General features: G+C 44.9%; 1 protein-coding gene across 2 annotated transcripts in view; it reads left to right on the forward strand.

Moving 5' to 3' along the window:
• The window catches only part of LOC147011733 (solute carrier family 22 member 6-B-like), a 114,179-nt gene that overhangs the window by 78,297 nt on the left and 14,003 nt on the right, over positions 1–21,879 (forward strand). For both annotated transcript variants that reach the window (XM_085857318.1, XM_085857317.1), the window contains exons 4-6: positions 1,192–1,360; positions 17,367–17,490; positions 17,576–17,694. In XM_085857318.1, the coding sequence (XP_085713444.1) occupies positions 1,192–1,360; positions 17,367–17,490; positions 17,576–17,694 (412 nt within the window). The remainder of the gene's footprint in view (positions 1–1,191; positions 1,361–17,366; positions 17,491–17,575; positions 17,695–21,879) is intronic.

Below are 21,879 nucleotides of genomic sequence, written 5' to 3' on the forward strand. Positions count from 1 at the left end.
TGGATCTTAACTTTGGGTCCAAGTAGGCTCCGCTTCATGCTCCTGACTTTCCTAAAGTAACTTTGATTGGAGGTAGTCATACTGCCAGGTAGTTGGCTAGAGCTTCCTACAGGACCTGCATAAATAAATATCATACTCTGCAGTTCCTATAACTAATCGTGTTTTTAGAGGGTAGGGTAGTTTGCCCCATTCCCAACCCCCAACATAGAGGACCAGGTGCTGTCCGCAGTCTGGCCCTTCACCTGAAACCTGTTTGGCCTTGTTAAACCTGTCAGGTACCAGAGTCCAAGCCGACATAGTTCGCAGGTTCCCAAAGGCATGCAAGCCCCCCTCCCACCACATCAAGGTGACAGCAAGTATGGGGGGGGGCTCAAAATGCACAGCTCCACAATTCCCCCAAAAGCATATCCATCACTAATTTTGTCTCCAATAGTTTTTTTCAAAATCCCAATGATGACTTTCAACATACTGAGAACCTTTAGAGTTGCCGATGATGGTGGAATCGGTATCAGAATCTGAGCTCGACATGCACTGTTTCTCGATGTAAAGCGGCCATTAGGATCAAGGTGGGTTCAATCTGTAACGTCACTGGTGAAATGGAAAATCGACACTCCAGAGCTTTTTATGACACTTAGTGATTGGCAACAACAACAAAAAAAGATTTAAAAAATTTTCCCTTCAAATTAGAACAAGATTAATGATTTTCAATGGTTTTCAGAAGAAGAAAAAGAAGATTTTTGTGTTTGGGTTCCCCTTGAACAACAATGATATTGCGGCATATTTCTGAACAGAAGATTGAAAAAATTCTGGAGCAATAGAGGCAGCGGTTTGTCTGTTGCTTTATACACCACCTCGGTTCAATTTTTTTGTCCGATTGAAAAAAAATAGCAATTTTCCCATAGGCTTGGATTAACTTGAAGCAACTTTTACATCATTTTTTTTTTCTTCCTCCGAGGAGTATTTATTTCTGTGTTCCAGGGTGGGACAGGCAGGCAGACAGACAGACAGACAGACAGACAGACACAGACAGACAGACAGACAGACAGACAGACAGACGGCATTAGCCTCTTTAATATAGATCAGATTTCTATCAAATATCACAAGAAACCATCGATTTACTATATGTATCATCAGAGTATATAAGGAGAGTTACCTGAAAGTTTCATCACTGACACATTTCTTTTTCCTTAGGGTTGGAATGGCTGCATCCAAATCATTTAGTCATCTTCAACATGATGGGAAATCATGTGTACTCGGTGGGCCAGTTTGTCCTCGCAGGGTTGGCCTATTCCATGAGAAATTGGCGATACCTTCAGCTGACTGCTTCTGTGATGTTCTTCCTCTTCTTCCTCATTTCATGGTAATGATGCATTTAAGCTTTCCCCTTTATATTATGCTCGGGGGGGGGGGGGGCACACTTGCATTCTGCAGACAGATACTGATTTTTTGTTGTTGTTGTTGTATACATTGTGGAGGCTCGTATGAGAGCTAACACACAACAAGGGGGACAGGAGACAAGAGAGGTGGGAGAGGGAAGGAGAAAACAGTGGGGAACAGAGACATCAGGAGATCTGAAGAAGGGAGAGGGATGGGATGGGGAACACGGGGTATACAAGATGGACATTACAGGGACTTTCAGGAAGGAAAGCAGAGAATTTGAAGGAGGTGGGGTTGAGGTGGATTAACGGGGGTAGAAAAGATCGTAGTTTTGGATGGGGGAATAGAAGAGGTGGTGGTGAACAGCTGTTTCGAATGCCTGAAGGGAAGAATGGTATTAAAGAGAGTGTGGGAGTTTATTCCAAAAGCAGGGAAAAAGAGGAATGAAAGAGTGAAGGTGAGCAGTGATTCGTGATTTTGATAGTTTTACCAGAAGGGGGTTGCTGGCAAACCTTGAGCGCCCTGTGGAAATATGGGAGGGGGGAGCATATCAAAGACAGAGCAGGGGTGGGGGCGAGACCAAAGAGGAGATGGTACAAGACAGAAAGACCACCGACCTGCCTGCGGTGAAAGAGTGAGAGGCCCAAAGACTCTACCTCACCGCGGGATATACCAATGATCCTAAATGCCTTGATTTCCACAGCGTGAAGCCAAGAAAGGTGGGAGGCAGGAGCACCAGCCCAGAGGGGAGGGCAGTCCTCCATCAGGCTGTGGACAAAAGCTTTGAATGTTGTCAGGAGCTCAGGTGGGCCGAGGATGGACCACTCAGGTTGGACAATCAGGTGCAACCATACTGCAGACATTAAATAAACTGTCCAAGCTCCACATCTCTTCCAACTGAGCAGTGAGGCTCCACCTGGCGTTTGTTATCATTTATGGAGCTTTATGGACAGTTTTGCGTTTTTCTTTCTCTTTCTGGAATCATGGCTTCGAGTTACACAAGCATGGCAAACTTCAGATTTCTATTCCACTGATAAAACAATAAATATTTATGTCAGTGAGTCAGTGGCTTGAAAGTGCTTTTTATATAAGAATATATTGATTGAAGTGATTGCCTAAACTGAGTAGGATGTCTTGACTCAACAGGTCGCATTGACTGATGCAGCCACATAAAATAACGTGTGAAAAATTATCATCTTCAGTTCTACTAAGATCAGACCATGTAACCTTAATGAAAGACTAGCAAAGAAACCCACGATGCCTGACATTTTCTGATCAGACAGGTTCAAACAGCACATCACATTTAAAAAACGATTACAGCATAAGCTTTCCTTGAGGGATGAGACTTGTCCTGCAACTGTCATCCTATACACCCACTAACATGGAATTTGATCTCTCCGAGGCAGTAAGAAAAACATCGTCTTAAATAAAGTTGTGATTAAATAAAGGCACATTTCAGTTGCAAAAAAAAGCCATATTCTATGATGTTGCCTTCCCTTCCCCTCCCCTCACATTTACCTCCTCCAAAACCTTCCCCCACCCCTCCCTCCAACAACTCTCCGGACGTCTCCGGGCAGAGTTCATGCCTTTATTTAATTACAACTAAAATGTGAAAAGTTCTAAAATCTCTTATATTAAACAGAGGCAAATTTCAAAATTCAAACTGTGGAAATGAGCTAAGCAGCAATTCTAACTGCTGAAAAAGTGTTCAGGTCAGATCAGGTATGGGAGCATGCACCGGAGCAGCGAGTTGCTGCGTCGACTTTCTGCCAGTACTCCAAGGGCGTTTGTCTGGCCATCCCCCAGCCAGATGCCTGACGCATCCCCATCTTCTTGAGATGCTGATCAACCTACTGCAACCACGAGGAACATCGATGGCCCATTCGCCTCCTCAACTCACGAGGCTCCCTCACTGAGAGAATATGGTGAGCACGATCAGCATCAGGAAAATGAGCCACATGTCCATACAGCCACAGCTGACACAGACTATGCAAGTAACAAATCTCATTTGAGTCTCTCTCAGCAACTGCTCATTGGACACAAAGTCTGACCAGCGATAGCCAAGAATTCTCCAAAAAGACTTGGTACCAAATTAATTAAGTCTCCGTCTCAGATCCCTGGTCAGAGTCCAAGTCTCACATCCATAGAGCAGGACTGGGAGCACCAAGGACCTGAAGACTCAGACTTTTGTCCTCCCGCAGAGGTCCTGGCAGTGCCACACCCCAGGATCCAGTGAATCCATGACTTTCCAGGCCCTACCCAGACGTCTGTTGATCTCTGGCTCACAGCCAGCAGAGAAATGAATATCACTGCCAAGGGAAGTGAATCTCTCCGGCACCTCAACATCCTCACCACAAACAGGTACAGATAGGATAGCAGCATCCAAGATGTCATTGAAAGCCTGGATATAAGTTTTGACCCAGGAAACCCAAAATCCCAGCAGCTCCAACTCCTCATTTAGCACCTTGAGGGCCCCCAAATGGACATCCAGAGTCTCCGGAAAGATGACTGCATCATCTGTGAAATCAAGGTCAGACATCTTGATATTTCCAAATGATGCACTTCAACTTGATCTCGCCAATATCCTCCCCATAATCCAGTCCATACAAGTGCTGAAAAGTGTGGGGGCCAGTCCACACCCCTGACAAACTCCAGTAACAACTGGAAATAAATCAGAGATGGTATCACCATATCCAACAGTGCTCTCAGTACCAGAGTATAGTTCAGACATCAAATTGATCAGTTTTGGTGGCACCCCACAAAGACCAAGAATCCTCCAGAGGGCATCCCAATTCACTGAATCAAATGCTTTACAGAGATCACCATCGGCTGCAAGCAGCCCCTACCAAAACTCTCGTCTGCATTCAGTGAGGACCCGAAGACAAGGTGAGGACCCGAATTATCCGAGCAAAGACCTTGCCCGGCACTGAGAGTGGCGTCACCCTCCAGTAGTTGCTGTAGTCTTCGCAATCACCCTTCCCTTTCCAGAGAGGGACAACACGGCCCCTCTTCCAGTCAGTTGGGATGATGCCTGTGTTCCAGACAGAGCACATAACTGCATGCAAAGACAGGAGTACAGCATTTCCACCAGCCTTGAGAAGTTCAGCATGGATGCCACAAATCCCGGGAGCTTGACCCGCCCCCCATTTCACCGCAGTCTGTGTTTCCACAAACGATGGTGGACTGCAGTTGATTGGAGGGTCAGCAATATGGACAGAAACACCTCTGATATCCAACTCGACAGCTGGTGGATCAGCCTGGTACAGCCGCTCAAAGTAACCATCCCAGGGGGCCTTCACTTCAGACTCCTCCGTCAAGAGCCAACAACCCTCTGCTCCAACTGCTGTGCACCAAGGGATGGACTTGGAGGAATGCGATGCGCAAATTCCCCTGTAAGCAGGACGATAATCACTTGACCACAAGTGATGCGCTACCCCCTCACAGATTCCTTACACATAGGCCTCCTTGTCCACCCTGAGCGCATGTGCAGTTTTACGCCTCAGCTCCTTGAACAGCTCAGCTCTGCCATTCAGCCTGGCCCTGTGACTCTGGTCAATGGTGTCCAGTGTCCCTTGAGAGACAAAATTCTTCTTCACCCTATGGTGAGTTCCAAGACATCCACTGGCAACATTAAGAATGGTGGTTTTGAAGGCACTCCACAACTCTTCAGGATCCCCCAAAGCACCCAGACCCCCCAAAATCTCCACTCAGCCTGTTCACAAACTCCTCAGCTACCCACTCATCCTTGAGCTTGCCAACATCCAGCCGAGGATGAAATGGTACCATTCTCCTGGATTTAAGCTGCAATTTCAGAGTTGCTACAAGCCCGTGGTCAGTATTGAGGCACTGAACACTCCGGTCGACCCTCCAGTTCTGGATTATCCTCCAGCGGCCATCAATGAGCTCATGGTCAATCTCCTTTGCCACACCACCAATATTTGAATACCAAGTCCATCAATGAGCCTGTGGGCGCTGAAAACATGAATCAGCCACCCGAAGTCCACAGCATCTTACGAAGTCAAGAAACTTGGTGCTATTCTGGTTCACAGTTCCAGACCCATGGGGACCAACACACATCTCATAACCATCACAATCAGTTCCAGTCGATGCATTGAAATCCCCCAAGACGAGAAGTGTATCTCATCTGTGGCACTGATCAACCACAGACTCAAGCATGGCATAGAATGTGTCCTTCACGGTGAGATCACTCTCCTCAGTCGGAGCATATACAGAAACCAGGGAAATGACACCCAAGGAGTGGCGGATCTTTAGTCTCATAATACGCTCGTTAACTGATGTTACCTCAGTTATCATTGGAGTCAGCTTATTGGGCACAGCTACAGCAACTCCTTTGGCATGGTAACCATCAGAGCGACCAGACCAATAGTCGGTGTAACCACCCACCATGATCTCGCCGCAATCCGGTCACCGAACCTCAGAGAGTGCTGCAATACCGATGTCCAAATGCTTGGGTTCAGATGATAAAAGAGACAGGTTATCATCCTCTCTTAGAGATAGGACATTCCAGGCACCCAACCAAAGGGATCACCTCAGGTTAACCCAAGGAGTCTGTTGTCTGGTGGACGACACCTCAGCACCACCTCGACACACTCTCCCGCAATCTGACCCAGGAAGGTTACCCCATGGTTTCCCTCCTACCATCAAAGATTGGGGGTCCCAAAGTCTTTGCCCCAATCCCGTCATCCACTTAGCTGCCCTGTGAAGGGCAGCTGCACAGGAGGTACTCCCACGTAGTGGGTTTTCAGATTTATTTTTGCTTTTGGTATGTTTTGTGGGATGAAGTTTTTTCCGGTGGCTGGAGTGCAAATCCTGCGACCACCCTCCTCATAAAAGGTAACCGAACTGTAGGAGGACATCTGCAGACACAGTTGGGCACAAGATATGGATGGCCGTTTGCTCACAAGGAGCTCCCCTGCCCCTTTGACAGGTTTTGTTTTTAATCCTGCTGGGTGTCCATATAAATGTATTCATTGAAAAGTTGTTCATTTGCTTTAAAAAAAAAAGTCTCTCCAGACATCTGTGGTGTTTAGTATGACTGAGCATATCGTAGATGCCATTTCAGCCATCCATACATCTATCCATTGATTGGTACCATACTCTGTGTAGAGCATTGGTGCTGCCTAATCAGTCTCCTTGGCTAGTCGGCACAATCCTGGACGGGGCGCCACTCTGACGCAGCATATCAGCAAGCTGGCACTCATTTTGCTGACCTCGGAAGGATGACAGGCACAGTCAACCCCACATGGTATTAATTCAACATCCCAGTGGGATTTGAATTCAGGATCCTAGGATACCAAGACCAGCAGCCTAACCATTAAGCCAATACCAGACATACATCCGCATCCACTTCGGGAAAAATAAAATTTGGTGGTGTTAGGAGCGAGGAGGGGAAATGTTAATGGGATAGTCATCACAACCTTTTTCGATGCTCAATTGCGAATGATATACAACAACACATGAAGAGGAAGATCAAAATAAAATGAAGATCACAAGATCCGATTCTGAAATCCGAAAAACAGGGCGATTTTTTTGTTATTTATTTTTTATTCGATATCCTAAAAGATATAGTTTTTAGTGTCTGGGTGGGAGCGATTGACATTGACACAAAATGTACAGGGTGGGAGCAACCCCTCCCCACTCTCCCACCTCCCCCCCCCACCCCCGAGAATATTTTAACTACAATTATGACATCATAGGTTATGTAATATGGCAGCCATGTTGAATTAAACACAAAAAATTAAAGCCTTATATCTGTGAAGCCACTGATCGAAAAAAAAAAAAAATTCAACTTGGCGCATCTCATTCGACTCTCAATGGGGAATAATGGATTGTAAGGATGACATCATCGGTGAAGTGGTAGACCATAAATGGTTGAATCAAATTATTGTTTGGCCTTTGTTGCTCTTGTTTTTTAACATTTTTTATCTCAGCAACCACTTGTTCGATTGACACAAAATGGCCAGGGTAAGAGCAATCCCCCACGGAGAACATTTACCCTCGGATGCATAACATGGGTCCTGGAGACCCAGCATGATTTTTGTTTTGCTATATTTTTGTTACATAAATGTTTATTTGCATGACCTTCCAGGAGTAGTCCGAAAACATGGTGACATTTTTTTGTAGTGATTGCTGTCGAATTTTTTTTTTCGTTCAAGCTTAAGACAAATAAATCTTTAAAAAACAAGATGCCGGATCTGCATGAGACAGGTCTGCAAGTCCCAGGCTATATTGAGCATTTCTGTGAACGTAATTAATCGGAAATTAGCCTTTTGTAACACACAGCGCTATCTCGTGAATCATCGGTGATGTATTCACATCGTTTTCAAACCTTGGTGTGATTTCTACTTCTCGTTATCTCACGTGCTTCCTGAGTTTTTCTCAACTTCTTGTTTATTTTAGCATCTTTGCGTGCCCCTTGCTGAAGAGCTGCTTTCAATTACACTGACACTTGAGGGGACGCTCCACCAAAATAAGCCCGATATCCCTGTGCTGATGAAGCCCAACAAAGAACGAGAGATTCACAATACTGAATTTGGATTCAAAGCAAACATGATGATGGTGAGCTATGTAACCCCCCAAAAAGGGCTGACATACGCTTGAGCACAATGCACCACGAGAAAGTAGTCGTGGAAGGGAGCAGAAAAAGGAAACTCGAGATCATCACCTACTACAATGACACAAAAGGGGGAATCGACGTTACGGACCAGATGGTCCGCAACAACTCCTGCAAAAGGCAAATGTGTCGATGGACTATGACCATGTGGTATAATGTTGTGGATGTGGCCAGTCTGAATGCGTATGTGCTATTCTCTGCACAGCATCCATAATTTAGTCAAGACCTCACATGCAAGTGACGTTTGTTCCTCAGAAAACTTGTCCTGGAATTGGTGCTACCACACATGCAATACAGGTTGCAAAATAATCCCCGGCTTCAAAAATACATCACCACTGCAATGCAATTGTTTGTGTCACTCAGCATGGAGCAGGGTCCACAAGTGGCCAAGAGCAGGGTCCACCAAAAAAGGAAAGTTTTTATTGCCTTTCTCGCAAAAGCACAATGACGTGTGAGAAATGTGCAGAGCAAGTGTGCAAGGAGCACAGCCATGTTGTGTGTGACAAATGCCTCCAATGAAGGAATTATCGGTGTTTGGATGACACACAACACATCATTTATAGTTGAAAATGTTTTTGCCTTTGATTGTTTGTTTTGTGCAAATAAATGTCTTTTGAATGCATCATCTTCTGCATTCATGGCCTTTCGTATGACCTTATAAAACACAATATATATATATATATATATATATATATATATATATATATATATATATATATATATATATATACATACATACATACATACATACATACATACATACATATATATATATATATATATATATATATATATATATATATATATATATATATATATATATATATATATATATATATATATATACATCTTGCAAATACTGAAATAGGATACATGAATTGTCTTTTTTGACCAAATGTCATCCATGAGCCTAAACTTTGTATATAAAAGCATAACAATAACAATAAAATAGAAATAACTATTTTTTGCAAGTTTACTTTGTTTCATTTCCTGGTCTCTTGACAGAAAGGCCACTAACAAAAAGTTTTTTTTTTTTAAAACAGTGAATCGACATTTTTTGAGCAAACTTTTTTTGAGCAAATACAACAATAACAGCCACAACTTCATTTAAACCCCCCCCCACCCCAAAAAACCCCATAAAACATAAAAAATATAAATAAATATTTATACATTACTTTTTTGGTTTTCTTCAAATAACAAGATCAAAATATATATATATATATATTTATATATATATATACATATATATATATATATATATATATATATATATATATATATATATATATATATATATATATATATATAGTTGCGGATTCGCGCCCGCCGGCGTGCGAACGGTCACGTAACTCGAATCGCGGCACGTCGCCCACCGGACGGACAATCCAGTCGTGACCCTCTCGGACTAACGCCGGGAACCAGTCACGGGTGGACCTTTTGGTCTCACCGCGATCGTGCCAATCGGCCCCCGCGTGGGATAGGGTTGCTCGCCAAATTCGACCTACCTAAGTACCCACACGGAGGGTAGACCGGGCGATCGCACCTCGCCGCAGGTCGACTTCGGACACGGGCCACTTAAGCGACCCGTTCCGTACTATCGGGATAACCGAGCCGTGTTATTCGTCGGCCTCGACGGTTCGATTAATTATCGGGCGTCTTAGCCCACGACCAACCCTTTACGTGAAGCAAGATGGGGATTCAATGAAAGAAATGACGAAGCGAAGCGGGAAAACAGTTCAACAATAAGCACATTTATTTCGCGATGAACGGAAAGCACACATATACAATTCCACCAAAAGCACATGTAAAAGAAGGAGACAATGCAATATTACACAAAAAGCAAATGCAACAATGCAGATCTATCCGACTACCGGGCACACGGCAACACTTATACAATTTTACTTCACAGACGGCGCCGACAACACATATTCCCAAAGCAAAAGAAAAGAGAACCACCCTCCAGGATGAGGGGGGTAGGCGGGCCTGGGGCCGAGACCGTGTCGGGCCTACCCGTCTGATGATGAGACGCGGAGCGGCGGTGGTGCCTCAACTCCGCGGGCCTCGCGGATAGTGTCTGGTAGGGGGTGGGAAGGGGGCCCCCTTTGTCGCACTATCTCAGCGCGGGGGGAAACAGGAGGGGGTTGCTGATGCTCGGGGAAAGGAGGATATAACCCTGTCTCAGGTCCCGCGGCGAGCGTCTCCTCCTCCACCTCGGTCGCTTTGCTGGCCTCTCCCTGTGCCGCTCCCAGCACCGACGCGAGCACCCCCTCGTCCGCCTTCGCCGCCGTCACCTCTCCACAGCTCCGTCCTCTTCACTCCGACGAGTACCACTTCTTTCCAGCTCCACCGACGACTCTCTTGAATTCCGCACACTCCACTCTCAACTTCCAACTGAACTCTCAACTTCCAACTGAACTCTTACTCAACTTCCAACTGAACTGAACTCGACTGACGAACGCAGTCGTTTTTATAAGCCCCGTGGCTTCACTCTTTTACCCTTGACCCTCTGCCTCCGACCCTTCACCTCTCTTGCTGGCTCCCCATTGGCCCGAGGAAAAGTGGGCGTGAATGCTTTTTGATCCATGAATTTGCATATAGCGACCGCCCTCCAACGCCCTGGAGGCGGGGCCAAACCGCCCCTCGCTCACCGATTGGACGGAACAAAAGTGGGCGTGAGTCGTTTTTGATCCGTTTTTCTGCGGAAAGTCCGTGATGTTTTTGAACACGCTGCTTGGTGCGCGCCCCGCACGAGTCCAGCATCGGTGCCCACGAGTGGCGCGAGATGACGGTGATGCGATGGTGGCGAGTTGTGATGGCAAAGGTCGTGGCGGTTGTGGTGAAGCGGCGTTGTGGTTGGTGGTTGTTGTTGTGAAGCGGCGTTGTGGTTGGTGGTTGTTATTGTGAAGCGGCGTTGTGGTTGGTGGTTGTTGTGATGGCTGTTGAGACGTGGTTGGTGGTGGTAATAATGGCGGCTGGTCCAAAATAAAGATAGTAAAAGAAAAACGGCTATCCTGAAGGGTCGCAGCCCGCATGAATGACATTTATTCCCTCTAGACAACGGGTTTGGGCCTAACTACACATATACTTACCGAGATATCTCACCTAAGGGACCTGAATGGTGGTTTGCGAATTTGGTCAACCACAACAATATATATATATATATATATATATATATATATATATATATATATATATATATATATATATATATATATATATATACATATACATACATATATATTGCAAATATCGTCAATGAGCCGAAACATCGGATATAAAAGCATAATGATAACAATAAAAATAGAAATAATACATTTTGCAAGTTAACCCTGTTTCAGTTCCCGGGTCTATGGGACCCGTGTTGTGCAAAGTCATCTGGATTTTTTTCATGCATCCTAAACATATCCAGATGTCACCAGGATTTGGAGGAGGGAGAAAGGTTTGAGAGTTCAGACTTGAGATGAGAAAGACGTTGTTTCTTGGCTCTCCTGAGAGTAGAAAAACACTTGTTCCAAACTTGGTGGAAGGAACTGACATTGTCTTCAGTAGGATTTGCCTTCCGTGAGGCAAAGGCAAGTGGTTTCAGGACAACAGCCTCGCCACAAGCTTCAGTGCACCATGGGTGGGAGGAAGGGTGGGACGAGAGAGAGAGAGAGATAGAGATAGAGATAGAGATAGATAGAGATAGAGATAGAGATAGAGATAGAGATAGATAGATATTGAAAAAAATTCCCAGGATGAGTTGATGTCAGAGAAAGTAGAAATGGGAGACCAGTCGAGAAGTTTGATGGCTGCATGAAGACCTTGCCATGCAACCTGAGTGAAATGCCAGACTCGTCAACACTGAGGTGGTTCTCTAATGACGACCAGAGAGATGACCACTTTAACAAGCATATGGTCAGATGAACTGATTGGTGCAGAAGAAGAAGAATTTTCTGGGAAATTGGTTAAAATAAACTCCAGAAGAGATGGAGAACCATTGGCTGATATCTGGGTAGGGAAGTTGACAGAATGGATCAGTCCCAATGAGTTGCAGAAATCCTTTGCTGAAGTGCCATGGCAGGTGAGAGAGGTACCCACATACAGCCAACTGCTATGATGGCAATTTAAGTCACCACATATGAGGAAGAGGAAGCTCGGTTGAGAGGAGAGGTGACGATCTGTGAGCAGCAATATGGGTTTATGCCAGGAAAGAGCACCACTGATGCGATGTTTGCTTTGAGAATGTTGATGGAGAAGTATAGGGAAGGCCAGAAAGAGTTACATTGTGTGTTTGTGGATTTAGAGAAAGCTTATGATAGGGTGCCAAGAGAGGAGTTGTGGCATTGTATGAGGAAGTCGGGAGTGGTGGAGAAGTATGTGAGGATCGTGCAGGATATGTATGAGGACAGTGTGACAGCGGTGAGGTGTGCGGTAGGCATGACGGACCGGTTTATGGTGAAGGTGGGATTGCATCAAGGATCGACTCTGAGTCCTTTCCTGTTTGCAATGGTGATGGACAGGTTGACGGACGAGATCAGACTGGAGTCTCCATGGACCATGATGTTCGCGGATGACATCATGATCTGTAGGGAGAGTAGAGAGCAGGCTGAATCGAGCCTTGAGAGGTGGAGGTACGCACTGGAGAGAAGGGGAATGTTAGTCAGTCGCAGTAAGACGGAGTACATGTGCGTAAATGAGAGGGAGGGTGGTGGTATGGTGCGGTTGCAAGGAGTTGAGGTGGGGAAGGTGGATTGGTTTAAATACTTGGGATCAACTGTCCAAAGTAACGGAGAGTGTGGGAGAGAAGTGAAAAAGAGAGTGCAGGCAGGATGGAGTGGGTGGAGAAGAGTTGCAGGAGTGATTTGTGACAGAAGGGTAGCTGCGAGAGATGAGGGGAAACTATACAAGACGGTAGTGAGACCAGCAATGTTGTATGGTTTGGAGGCGGTGGCGCTAACAAAAAGACAGGAAGCAGAGCTGGAGGTGGCAGAGCTAAAGATGCTGCGATTCTCGTTGGGAGTGACGAGGATGGATAGGATAAGAAATGAGTGTATTAGAGGGACAGCACAGGTAGGACGGTTTGGAGACAAAGTGAGAGAGGCGAGATTGAGATGGTTTGGACATGTGCACAGGAGGGAAGTGGAGTATATCGGGAGAAGGATGTTGAAGATGGAGCCGCCAGGCAGGAGGAGAAGAGGAAGGCCAAAGAAGAGGTTCATGGATGCAGTGAGGGCGGACATGAGGGTGGTTGGAGTGTCAATGGAAGATGTGGAGGATAGAGCAAAATGGAGACAGTTGGTCCGCTGTGGCGACCCCTAACGGGAGCAAGCCGAAAGATGAAGAAGATATGAGGAAGAGAGAGTTTGGATGAGTGTATTTGAATTGGCCCATGTTTTCAGTGAGAAAGATGTAAATGGAGTCACTGTTTGGTGGATGGTACAACACACATATAAATAAGAGGTGGGAGCAGAGGGGAAGCTGTAGCTATAGGTAATCCTTGGGGTGTGGAGTGAGGGCAGTGCATGGAGAGTGAGGAAGAGTTTTTGATAAAGAGAGCACTCTGCTGCCAGGATGAGGCTAAGGTCTATCATATCGGAGGAGGGAGTAACCAGGGAGAGAAACTACGGAGTCAGAGAAGTCTTGAAGGAGGAAGGTTTCTGTTAAGCAGACTATGTCTGGTTTGTCAGTGACAACTTGTATGGGAAGATCAGTCAGGTTCGAGCAAAGGCACTGCATGTTGGAGGTCCACACTGTTAAGGAAGAGGGAGGGAGGAGGCTTTGGGTGCAGGGGAGGGGAGCGGGAGAGTAGAACGAGGAAGGAGAGGTGGGGGTAGGGAGAGTTGTTGACAGTGTGTAGGAGATTGCAGAAGAGCTAGGGGATAGGGTCGAATGGGGAGGAGGACAAAGGGCTTGGTGGTGAAAGGATTAGTCGTAGTGGGGAGTAATAAGAGAGGGGGCACAGGGAAGTAGGATATTGGAGGAGGTGGTGGAATGAGATGGAAAAGAGAGGGTGGAGGTTCCTTTGAGAACCACACATTGGCCATGAGAGTGGAGGAAGTCAGTAATCCAAGAGTGGAGTTGGCCTTGGATTCCACAGGCAGACAGTTTGGAGAGCAGGGCAGGATGCTAGAATGTATCAAAAGCTCGATATATATCCAGAGAGATGGCCCTGATCTAATGTCTGATATTGTGCGACGGCCATGCTTCTACTCTCCCAACAATGACGAGAGAGTAGCAGCAGCATGTCCAAGGTAGAGACGAGATCTGAATTTGAATCTGAATTGATGATCTGAGATAAGGCTATTGGAGAAAAAGAATGACAATGTCAACTGTGATAATAGATCCCATGACCTTGTTGATGATTGGAAGTAAGCTTAATGGGGATGTAGTGAAAATAATCCATTTTTGAACCTTTTTTATGTGATGTTGTGAAGAGTAAATGACAGAGTCTGCCCAAGAGAGAGGAAGCGTAAGAGCATTAAAGAAGGTTTTAAGGACACGTGAGCTGATGCCGTCTGGTGCAGTTGCAGAGTCAGAGTTGAGGGTTGCTGGAAACTTTCCCCCTTTTCAGGTGCAAAAGACCAAATTCAGGAGCAATTGGGTATGACTCGGAAGGATGGGGACAGAGAGGGAGTGGTTGGTCACAATATTTTGAAGCAAACATCAAATTGAGGCATTCAGCCTTCTCATGAGCGGAGTCGGCTGTGGTGCCATTTGAAGTGAGGAAAGGGAAGGAAGATGAGCGTACACCAGAGACTGACTTGACAAGGCACCACAAGGTTTTAGAGGAGGGAGACAAGTTTGAATGCTCATTCTTGAGATTGGACAGATGTTGTTTTCTGGCTCTCCTGAGGGTACACACACTTGTTCCAGGTTTTGTGGAATGATACGAGGTTGCCTCCAGTCGGATTTGCCTTCGAGGAGGAGAATGCAAGTTGTTTTAAACTTTAAAGCAACAACCTCACCACATGATTCAGAGAACCAAAAGCGGGAGGATGGGTAAGATAATTGCAGACGAGATGGGATGAATCTGTGCATAAGAGCAGTTTTCTGTGGAAGAAGAAGAATTTCCAGGCTGAATTAATATCAGCGGTGGTGGATGTGGAAGACCAGTCCTGAAGTGTTAAAACAAATACAAGAATACGCAAAGTGCAAATGTCGAAGCAGGTCACACTTTATTACAGGCGAATATGTGGGGTCCGCAAATGTTTGGAGGAGGGAGTGAGGATGGTTGAGGGAGCGAGGAGGGGAGATGTGTGAAGAGGGGTGGGGAGCAAGGAGGGTTGGGAAGGGGAATTCAGCATGAGGGGAGGGGGAGGGGAAGGCAGCATGAGGGGAGGGGAAGAGAAGGCAGTGTGAGGGGAGAGGATGGGAAGGCAGCGTAAGGGGAAGAGAATGTAGCATACCAGGGCATTACCTGCGCAAAAGTGCTTTCAATCGTCAATTGCAAAAGTGAACTTGTTGCTGTTGCAGACTTTGGTTTCTTCAAATCCGCATTTTCGACCGTCACTAATCGGTACACTCTCTCATGTTTGATTTTCAAATGTTTTAGCATATTTGACCTCCTATAGTGATGAGCAATGTATTTTGAACAAAGTGTGCATGCAACTTTTGGACTGTATTCTTTAACCTTCCCAAAATAATTCCAAACTGCACTGCTGGACCCTCTGAATGAAATTGTGTCAAAACTTTATCAGTCGATGTATTGCCGACCTGTCTGTCAGCAAAGCAATCAGCACGCGTTACTGGGCAATTCTAAATGCCTTGCTATTCAGTGAAAAGGAGAATGCTCTTGGAGTGTGCTTAGTTTGCAAGTAACTTGCTTTTGCTGCTATATTGCAAACAGGACGACCCATGGGCGAAAAAAACGCTTCTTTCTATTAAGTGGGAATTACTCGGAATTGATGTCTATTTCAGTTCACTGCTCGATTAGTTGGAATGGAGTACTTTGGAATCGATTCCACCCACCACTATTAAGCATTCAACAAACACTCCAACAAAACGGTTGATAAGGAACGGCTGGCTGGTTCATACGAAGTACTACCAGGAGACATCCAGAGACGACTGGAGTATCCATCTATGTGCAAATTAGACAAATGAACAGCTGTTTTTTAGCAGTTTTTTTAGCAGCTATGGTAAATTCTGCAGTTTAACTTTTGAAATTCGGTTCAGATTAAGAGATTCTAGAGCTTATCGCATTTCAGCTGTAATGCTTTTAAATGTCGAGAGTTGTATGGGGTGGAGGGTTTGGGAGAGGTAAGCATGAGGTGAGGAGAAGGGAAGGCATATGTGTGGTGGAACATTAATTATGATTCATACTGTCTCCTCAAAAGGATTATGCAAAGAAGAGCAGTGAAGATGGAAAAAAATTAATGTCTGAAATACATTTTCTTCTGGTCATACTATAAACATCGCCCGGACATGTCCAGAGAAAACCACTGCCAGGACACATCTGGAGACAACCACTGCCAAGACACATCTGGAGAAAACTGCCACCCGGACACATGTGGAGAAAACCACCGCCAGGACAGGTCCAGAGAAAACCACCATCAGGACACGTCCGGAGAAAACCACCGTCAGGGCACATCCGGAGAAAACCATCACCAGGATAGGTCCGGAGACGACCACCACCAGGACACGTCCAGAGACGACCACTGCCTGGTCACATCTGGAGACGACCACTGTCAAGACACGTCTGGAGACGACGACGCCAGGACACGTCCAGAAGCGACCACTGCCAGGACATGTCCGGAGACGACCACCGCCAGGACATGTCTGGAGATAACGAACATCTGGACACATCCGGAGTATCAAATAATGCATGGATACAACTCTCTGTATGTTTATAAGTATTAGTGCTCAAATGCGATAAGCTCTAGAATCTCTTAACCTGAACCGAATTCCAAAATTCAAACTGCGGAATTGACCTCAGCAGCAGTTATGACTGCTAAAAAAAGTGTTAATTTGTCCAATTCGCACATTGTTTGACATTCACACATACCTTGAAAAAGGATAATTAAATAATGCTGTAAATTATCTTGAAAAGGGGTGTTTAAATTGACCCAAACACACCCAGTTTTCATTCCTGCACTCCATTGGAGTTCCCTTCCTACACATGCAAAGTTTGAAACTGCGAGGTTTCATGGTTTTGGAGTTATGGAGACACACTGACACACCGACTGACATTTATTATTATAGATATATAGCAGTTGAATCGTGGTATGATAGTCATTTTCTCATGATGTTTTCTCATGATTCTCATGATAGTCGTTGTTGCTTAATGGTGTATTTTTGTCATATATTTCAGGATGTGGAGGATTACATCATTAAACATACAAGAATGTACGTTAATGACTTGAAGACCCCTTTGCAGGTTTCCACCTGAATCTGCTCGATGGTTGGCACAACAACAAAGATATGAAGACACCTTGAAATCCCTTAAAAAAGTTGCGAGAATAAATGGAAAACATATCGCAGCTGAGTCACTTGGAATCGAGGTAAATCTGCCTTTCATTGCACATAACTGGTTTATCAGGATAAACACCAAACGTTTGAGTTGTAATTGTGATCCTCAATCTTTAGACTGTGAAGAAAGAAATGGAAAATGATACCAACGTAAAATCCCAAAAAGCATACACCTCTTTCGATCTCATTCGAATTCCAATGCTAAGAAAAAGGACTCTCATACTTTTCATTGCTTGGTAAGTAAAACATCAAACATTTTTAGTTCTCCTCTGGCAAAGATGATTGAAAGCAATTTCTTATAGTGGACAAATAAATGAAAAGACCTGGGTAAATGAGGCATACCAAGTATATTGAAAGCAACGGCTTCCACACAGGTGTGGCCCATGTATTAGTAAAGCAAATACCATCCCATCATGGTTTGTGTCATGTATAAAAATGCTGCACAGGCCTGGTTACCTATAATTATGGCTGTCATGGCTGCAAGAGACCTCAGTGACTTTTAAAGATGGGTGATTGTTGGGGTGCATTTGGCAGGACCTTCAGTGACAAAGACAGCTCAACTTGCTGATGTTTCATGAGCAATGGTGTCGAAGGTGATGTCTTCACGGAACTCAGTGGGAAAGACATCATCAGCAAAGGGAAACAGTGAGCAGAAGTACATACTCCAAGATCGTGATATCCATGCATTCATTTGAAGGGCAATGCAAAGTTGGCGAGCAACTGCAAATCAATTGACTGTAAATTTCAACCTGGGGTGTGAGCAGCCAGTTTCATCAAAAACAGAACGCCACAGAGCAATGGTCACAAAAACAGTCTGCCGAGAACGCCACAGAGTGGATTACCATCGTCGGGTTGCAGCGCACAAACCACTTATCACACCTGGCAATGCATGTCTGTGAGTCCAGTGGTGCAATGAGCACTTGCACATGCAGTGGACTATTAAGTAGTAGAGAAATGTGATCTGGTCAGACGAATCATCCGTCAACATGTTCTCGACAAATGGACGAGTGCACATGTGGCACCAACCTACATATCTCCACAACCTTGAGTGCTTGGTTCTAACAGTGTTATGGTTATGGTGGTTCTGTGATGTTGTGGGGCACATTTTCCTGGTATGGTGGTTTGGATGCAGTCATTCCCTTAGAAGGCAAGGTCAATATGATTGGCATTGACCTTGGCGACTGAGTGATCTGAGTGATCTGAGGTACTGGGACTGAGTGATCATCTTCACCTCATGTTACAGCATTTCTTTCCTGCCAGGAGGGGTGTCTTCCAGGATGACAATGCCCCCATCCACATAACATGTGTGGTTGCCCAATGGTTTGATGAGCATGACACTAACATTATCCATATAGTATGGCCTTCACAGTCACCAGATCTGAACCCAATCTAGCAGTTATGGGATATTTTGGAATGGTACCTGAGATAGTGCTTTCCACTTCCATCAACGAGGTGTTAGTTGATTGACTTTCTCGTGGAAGAATGGTGCCGCATGTCTATGCCTTGGCACATACAGGCCATACTGGCCACATGTGGTGACCCAACGCCCACTTAAGTGACTTTGCATTGGTGTTTCCATTTTCTTGTCCACTACCTGTACATATACTGTACAAAGGATGAAAAGTATCGATTATCATCCTCATTTTCTGTTCATCTTCTGTTGATTGTTGTTTCTGATAACTTTCTGACAACAACCAAATGACCGAGTTCAGGGTGTCCATAACCTGCAGAGAATGACCTGAGTTGCGTGTGTCTCAGTGAGAAATAAGTACCACAAGCTGTTTTGAATTGTTGAGTCGAGATGTGATCCATAACGCAACTTTATGATCCAGCGTGGCGGAAGGGATATTGCGTAATGGAGTATGATATACTTTTATGAATCAACATGGAAAGTGTGCATCGAAATAGAAAATTATATGTTAGATATTGATTACGTGCATGGGGACTTTCCAGGTTTCACACTAAGATTTCACAATACGGGACTTTAAAAATGACGTATGAATGCTAAATGATGCCTTTTGCACATGCGCTGTGTGTTTTCAGTGATTCGGTTATGCTCACTGGGCACTTTTACCCTGTCATTGCGAGCGTGAAATGTGTAATTGAAATCGACTTTTAAACATAATTTTCAACATTTTGAAGAAAGAGTGGCAATTCTAAAAACTGTTAACCACAATTTTTCAGTTCGGAAATGAAAATCATATTCACAGAACTAGGAGAAATATCTGTGGATGAGAGGTGTCGGGTTCATACAATTTCCTGTGAATATGAAGTAGCGGTGGCAGTGGATCGTTATGGCCTCCGAGATAATTTTGACATTGGTGAATAGTTTCTTATGTTTTGCAAGCAGATGGCTAATGTGAAGAGATGCCTTGCCTTTAGCCACAGGTTTCGGAAAGAGTAACTGTTGAGCTTTCAGAATTCCATTTCGCAGAACATGTGACCAAAGAGAGAGAGAGAGAGATAGAGATAGAGATAGAGATAGAGATAGAGATAGAGATAGAGATAGAGAGAGAATGCATCCTGCATGCGTGGTCCCGGTCGGTACTTTTGACCCAGGCATGGCCACGAGTTTGCCACATGCCGAGCTGGCGTTCAGTGTGGATGCATTGTGTTCACGGTCCAGACCTGGCGAGTTCTCATGCCTAAAATGTCGACGCCTCAGCTCTTTCCACCTTGGGCTCTGCCTCCTGCCCACACTGATTGGCTGAGTTGTGCCAAATGATAAACATCGATTTGATCGATTACAGATGGGAGGACCAAAGATATGAGCAGTGGGAGGGTAGGCAGGGTGAGATCCAGTCAAAATGGAGAGTATTCTTTGTTCGTGTACACCATAAGGCTGTGGGGTAGCATCATTGGCTGAGGGCACGGCTGTGCTGCTGATGGAATGCCCTCTGCTGGTTGGGGCAGGAATTTGGAATTTGGCCGTGCTGCTCGCGATATCTCGCCTACTCTTCGGACAAAACTTGGTGGACATGGACGGATTCGGACAAAACTTGGTGGACATGTTGGGTGTTTGACAAGGAAAAATATATTGTATTTTAGTGAAGATCTAAATCCGAATCTGGATACGAGAATTATTTAATTTCTGAAGTGATTCTTCACTATTGAGAGATTGGGCCAAAAATGATATATAGCATACTATTTGAAAAATGATTGGGTCCGATATGTTATCATACATGGTGGAGGTATGTGCGATACCAAGTGCCCTTCAAGTTACATGTGAGATTATCACAAGGTTGATTGAATACTGTGTGTGCGTGCGTGTGCGCGTGCACGTCTGCTTCTGCGTCTGCGTCTGCGTCTGTGTGGTTACACTTTCCAGTAAGATCAAACCTTGACTCATCAAATACATTAAAAATATAAAAAGTGATCAGTGATCCCCACATGAATGTCAAACAGAGTAGTAACATGAAGATAATGTATATTACTTGGACACAAACTATATGAATTGCAAGCCAGTCTAAATATCTCAGTATGTTGATGATAAATGCTGGCATATATGAAAGTGCCAATAAAATGAATTGGAGTCATTTCGTTGTTGCTGTGGAGCTTCATCCTAATAATTACTGGGGATTTCTAGTTTTCATGACTTTGTTGGTGTGCTGATAGGTTGGTTTATTTTCTTTCCAAGTAATTATCGATATATTAATACTGAAGGACCAATTTTGTGCTCCTCCTCACGGTCGCGTCACGTTTTTCTCCGTACTGTGACCTGGACTGAAAGAAACTTCGTACCAGTAAGAGTGCATCGCACATAGTGGCAATAGTCAACCTTCAACTCTGAAGCAGAATAAACACTTTTCGTTTTACATTCGTTTACATAGTGACGTGTGACGTCACCGCTGAGAGGCGTAAGGACGTCATGACATCATCGGTCATTCGCTGACGTCATTACGTCTGTCATCGACAGACCGTCACCACTGAGAGGTGTAATTCCACTCCTCGAAAATAGCGTCTGCAATGTAAAACCCTCTTCTGCACATGCTGACTACCTCAGAATGTGAATTTGACACAAAAAATGTAACAAGAAACATTCTATCTCTATATTAATACTGAAGGACCAATTTTGTGCTCCTCCTAGTGGTCGCGTCATGTTTTTCTCGGTACTGTGTCCTGAGAAGTTTTGACACGGTGTTTGTACGTCAAAGTAGACACGTGCACAAATCAGGGGACTTCTTCACAAGGAGTAGTGCACACCAAAAATGTCGTGTACAAGGACGTTTTGTAGGCCTCATTAGGTTAGGCCATAGAGTACATCGGCTGGGATCCGGCTCTTACAAGAGACGCCACTGGTTGTCATATTTGGCTCATGGAACGGAATCCGTCTGTGACGGGGTTTCGGCTAGTAATAATGATTATGAATCTGTTTGTCATGGGAAAGTACAAACCAGATTGGCCAAACCCCTTCATCTTTA

Source organism: Eptatretus burgeri, chromosome 15 (assembly GCF_056783735.1).
Source record: "Eptatretus burgeri isolate ZD-2024b chromosome 15, Ebu_testis_v1, whole genome shotgun sequence".
NCBI lineage: Eukaryota > Metazoa > Chordata > Myxini > Myxiniformes > Myxinidae > Eptatretus > Eptatretus burgeri.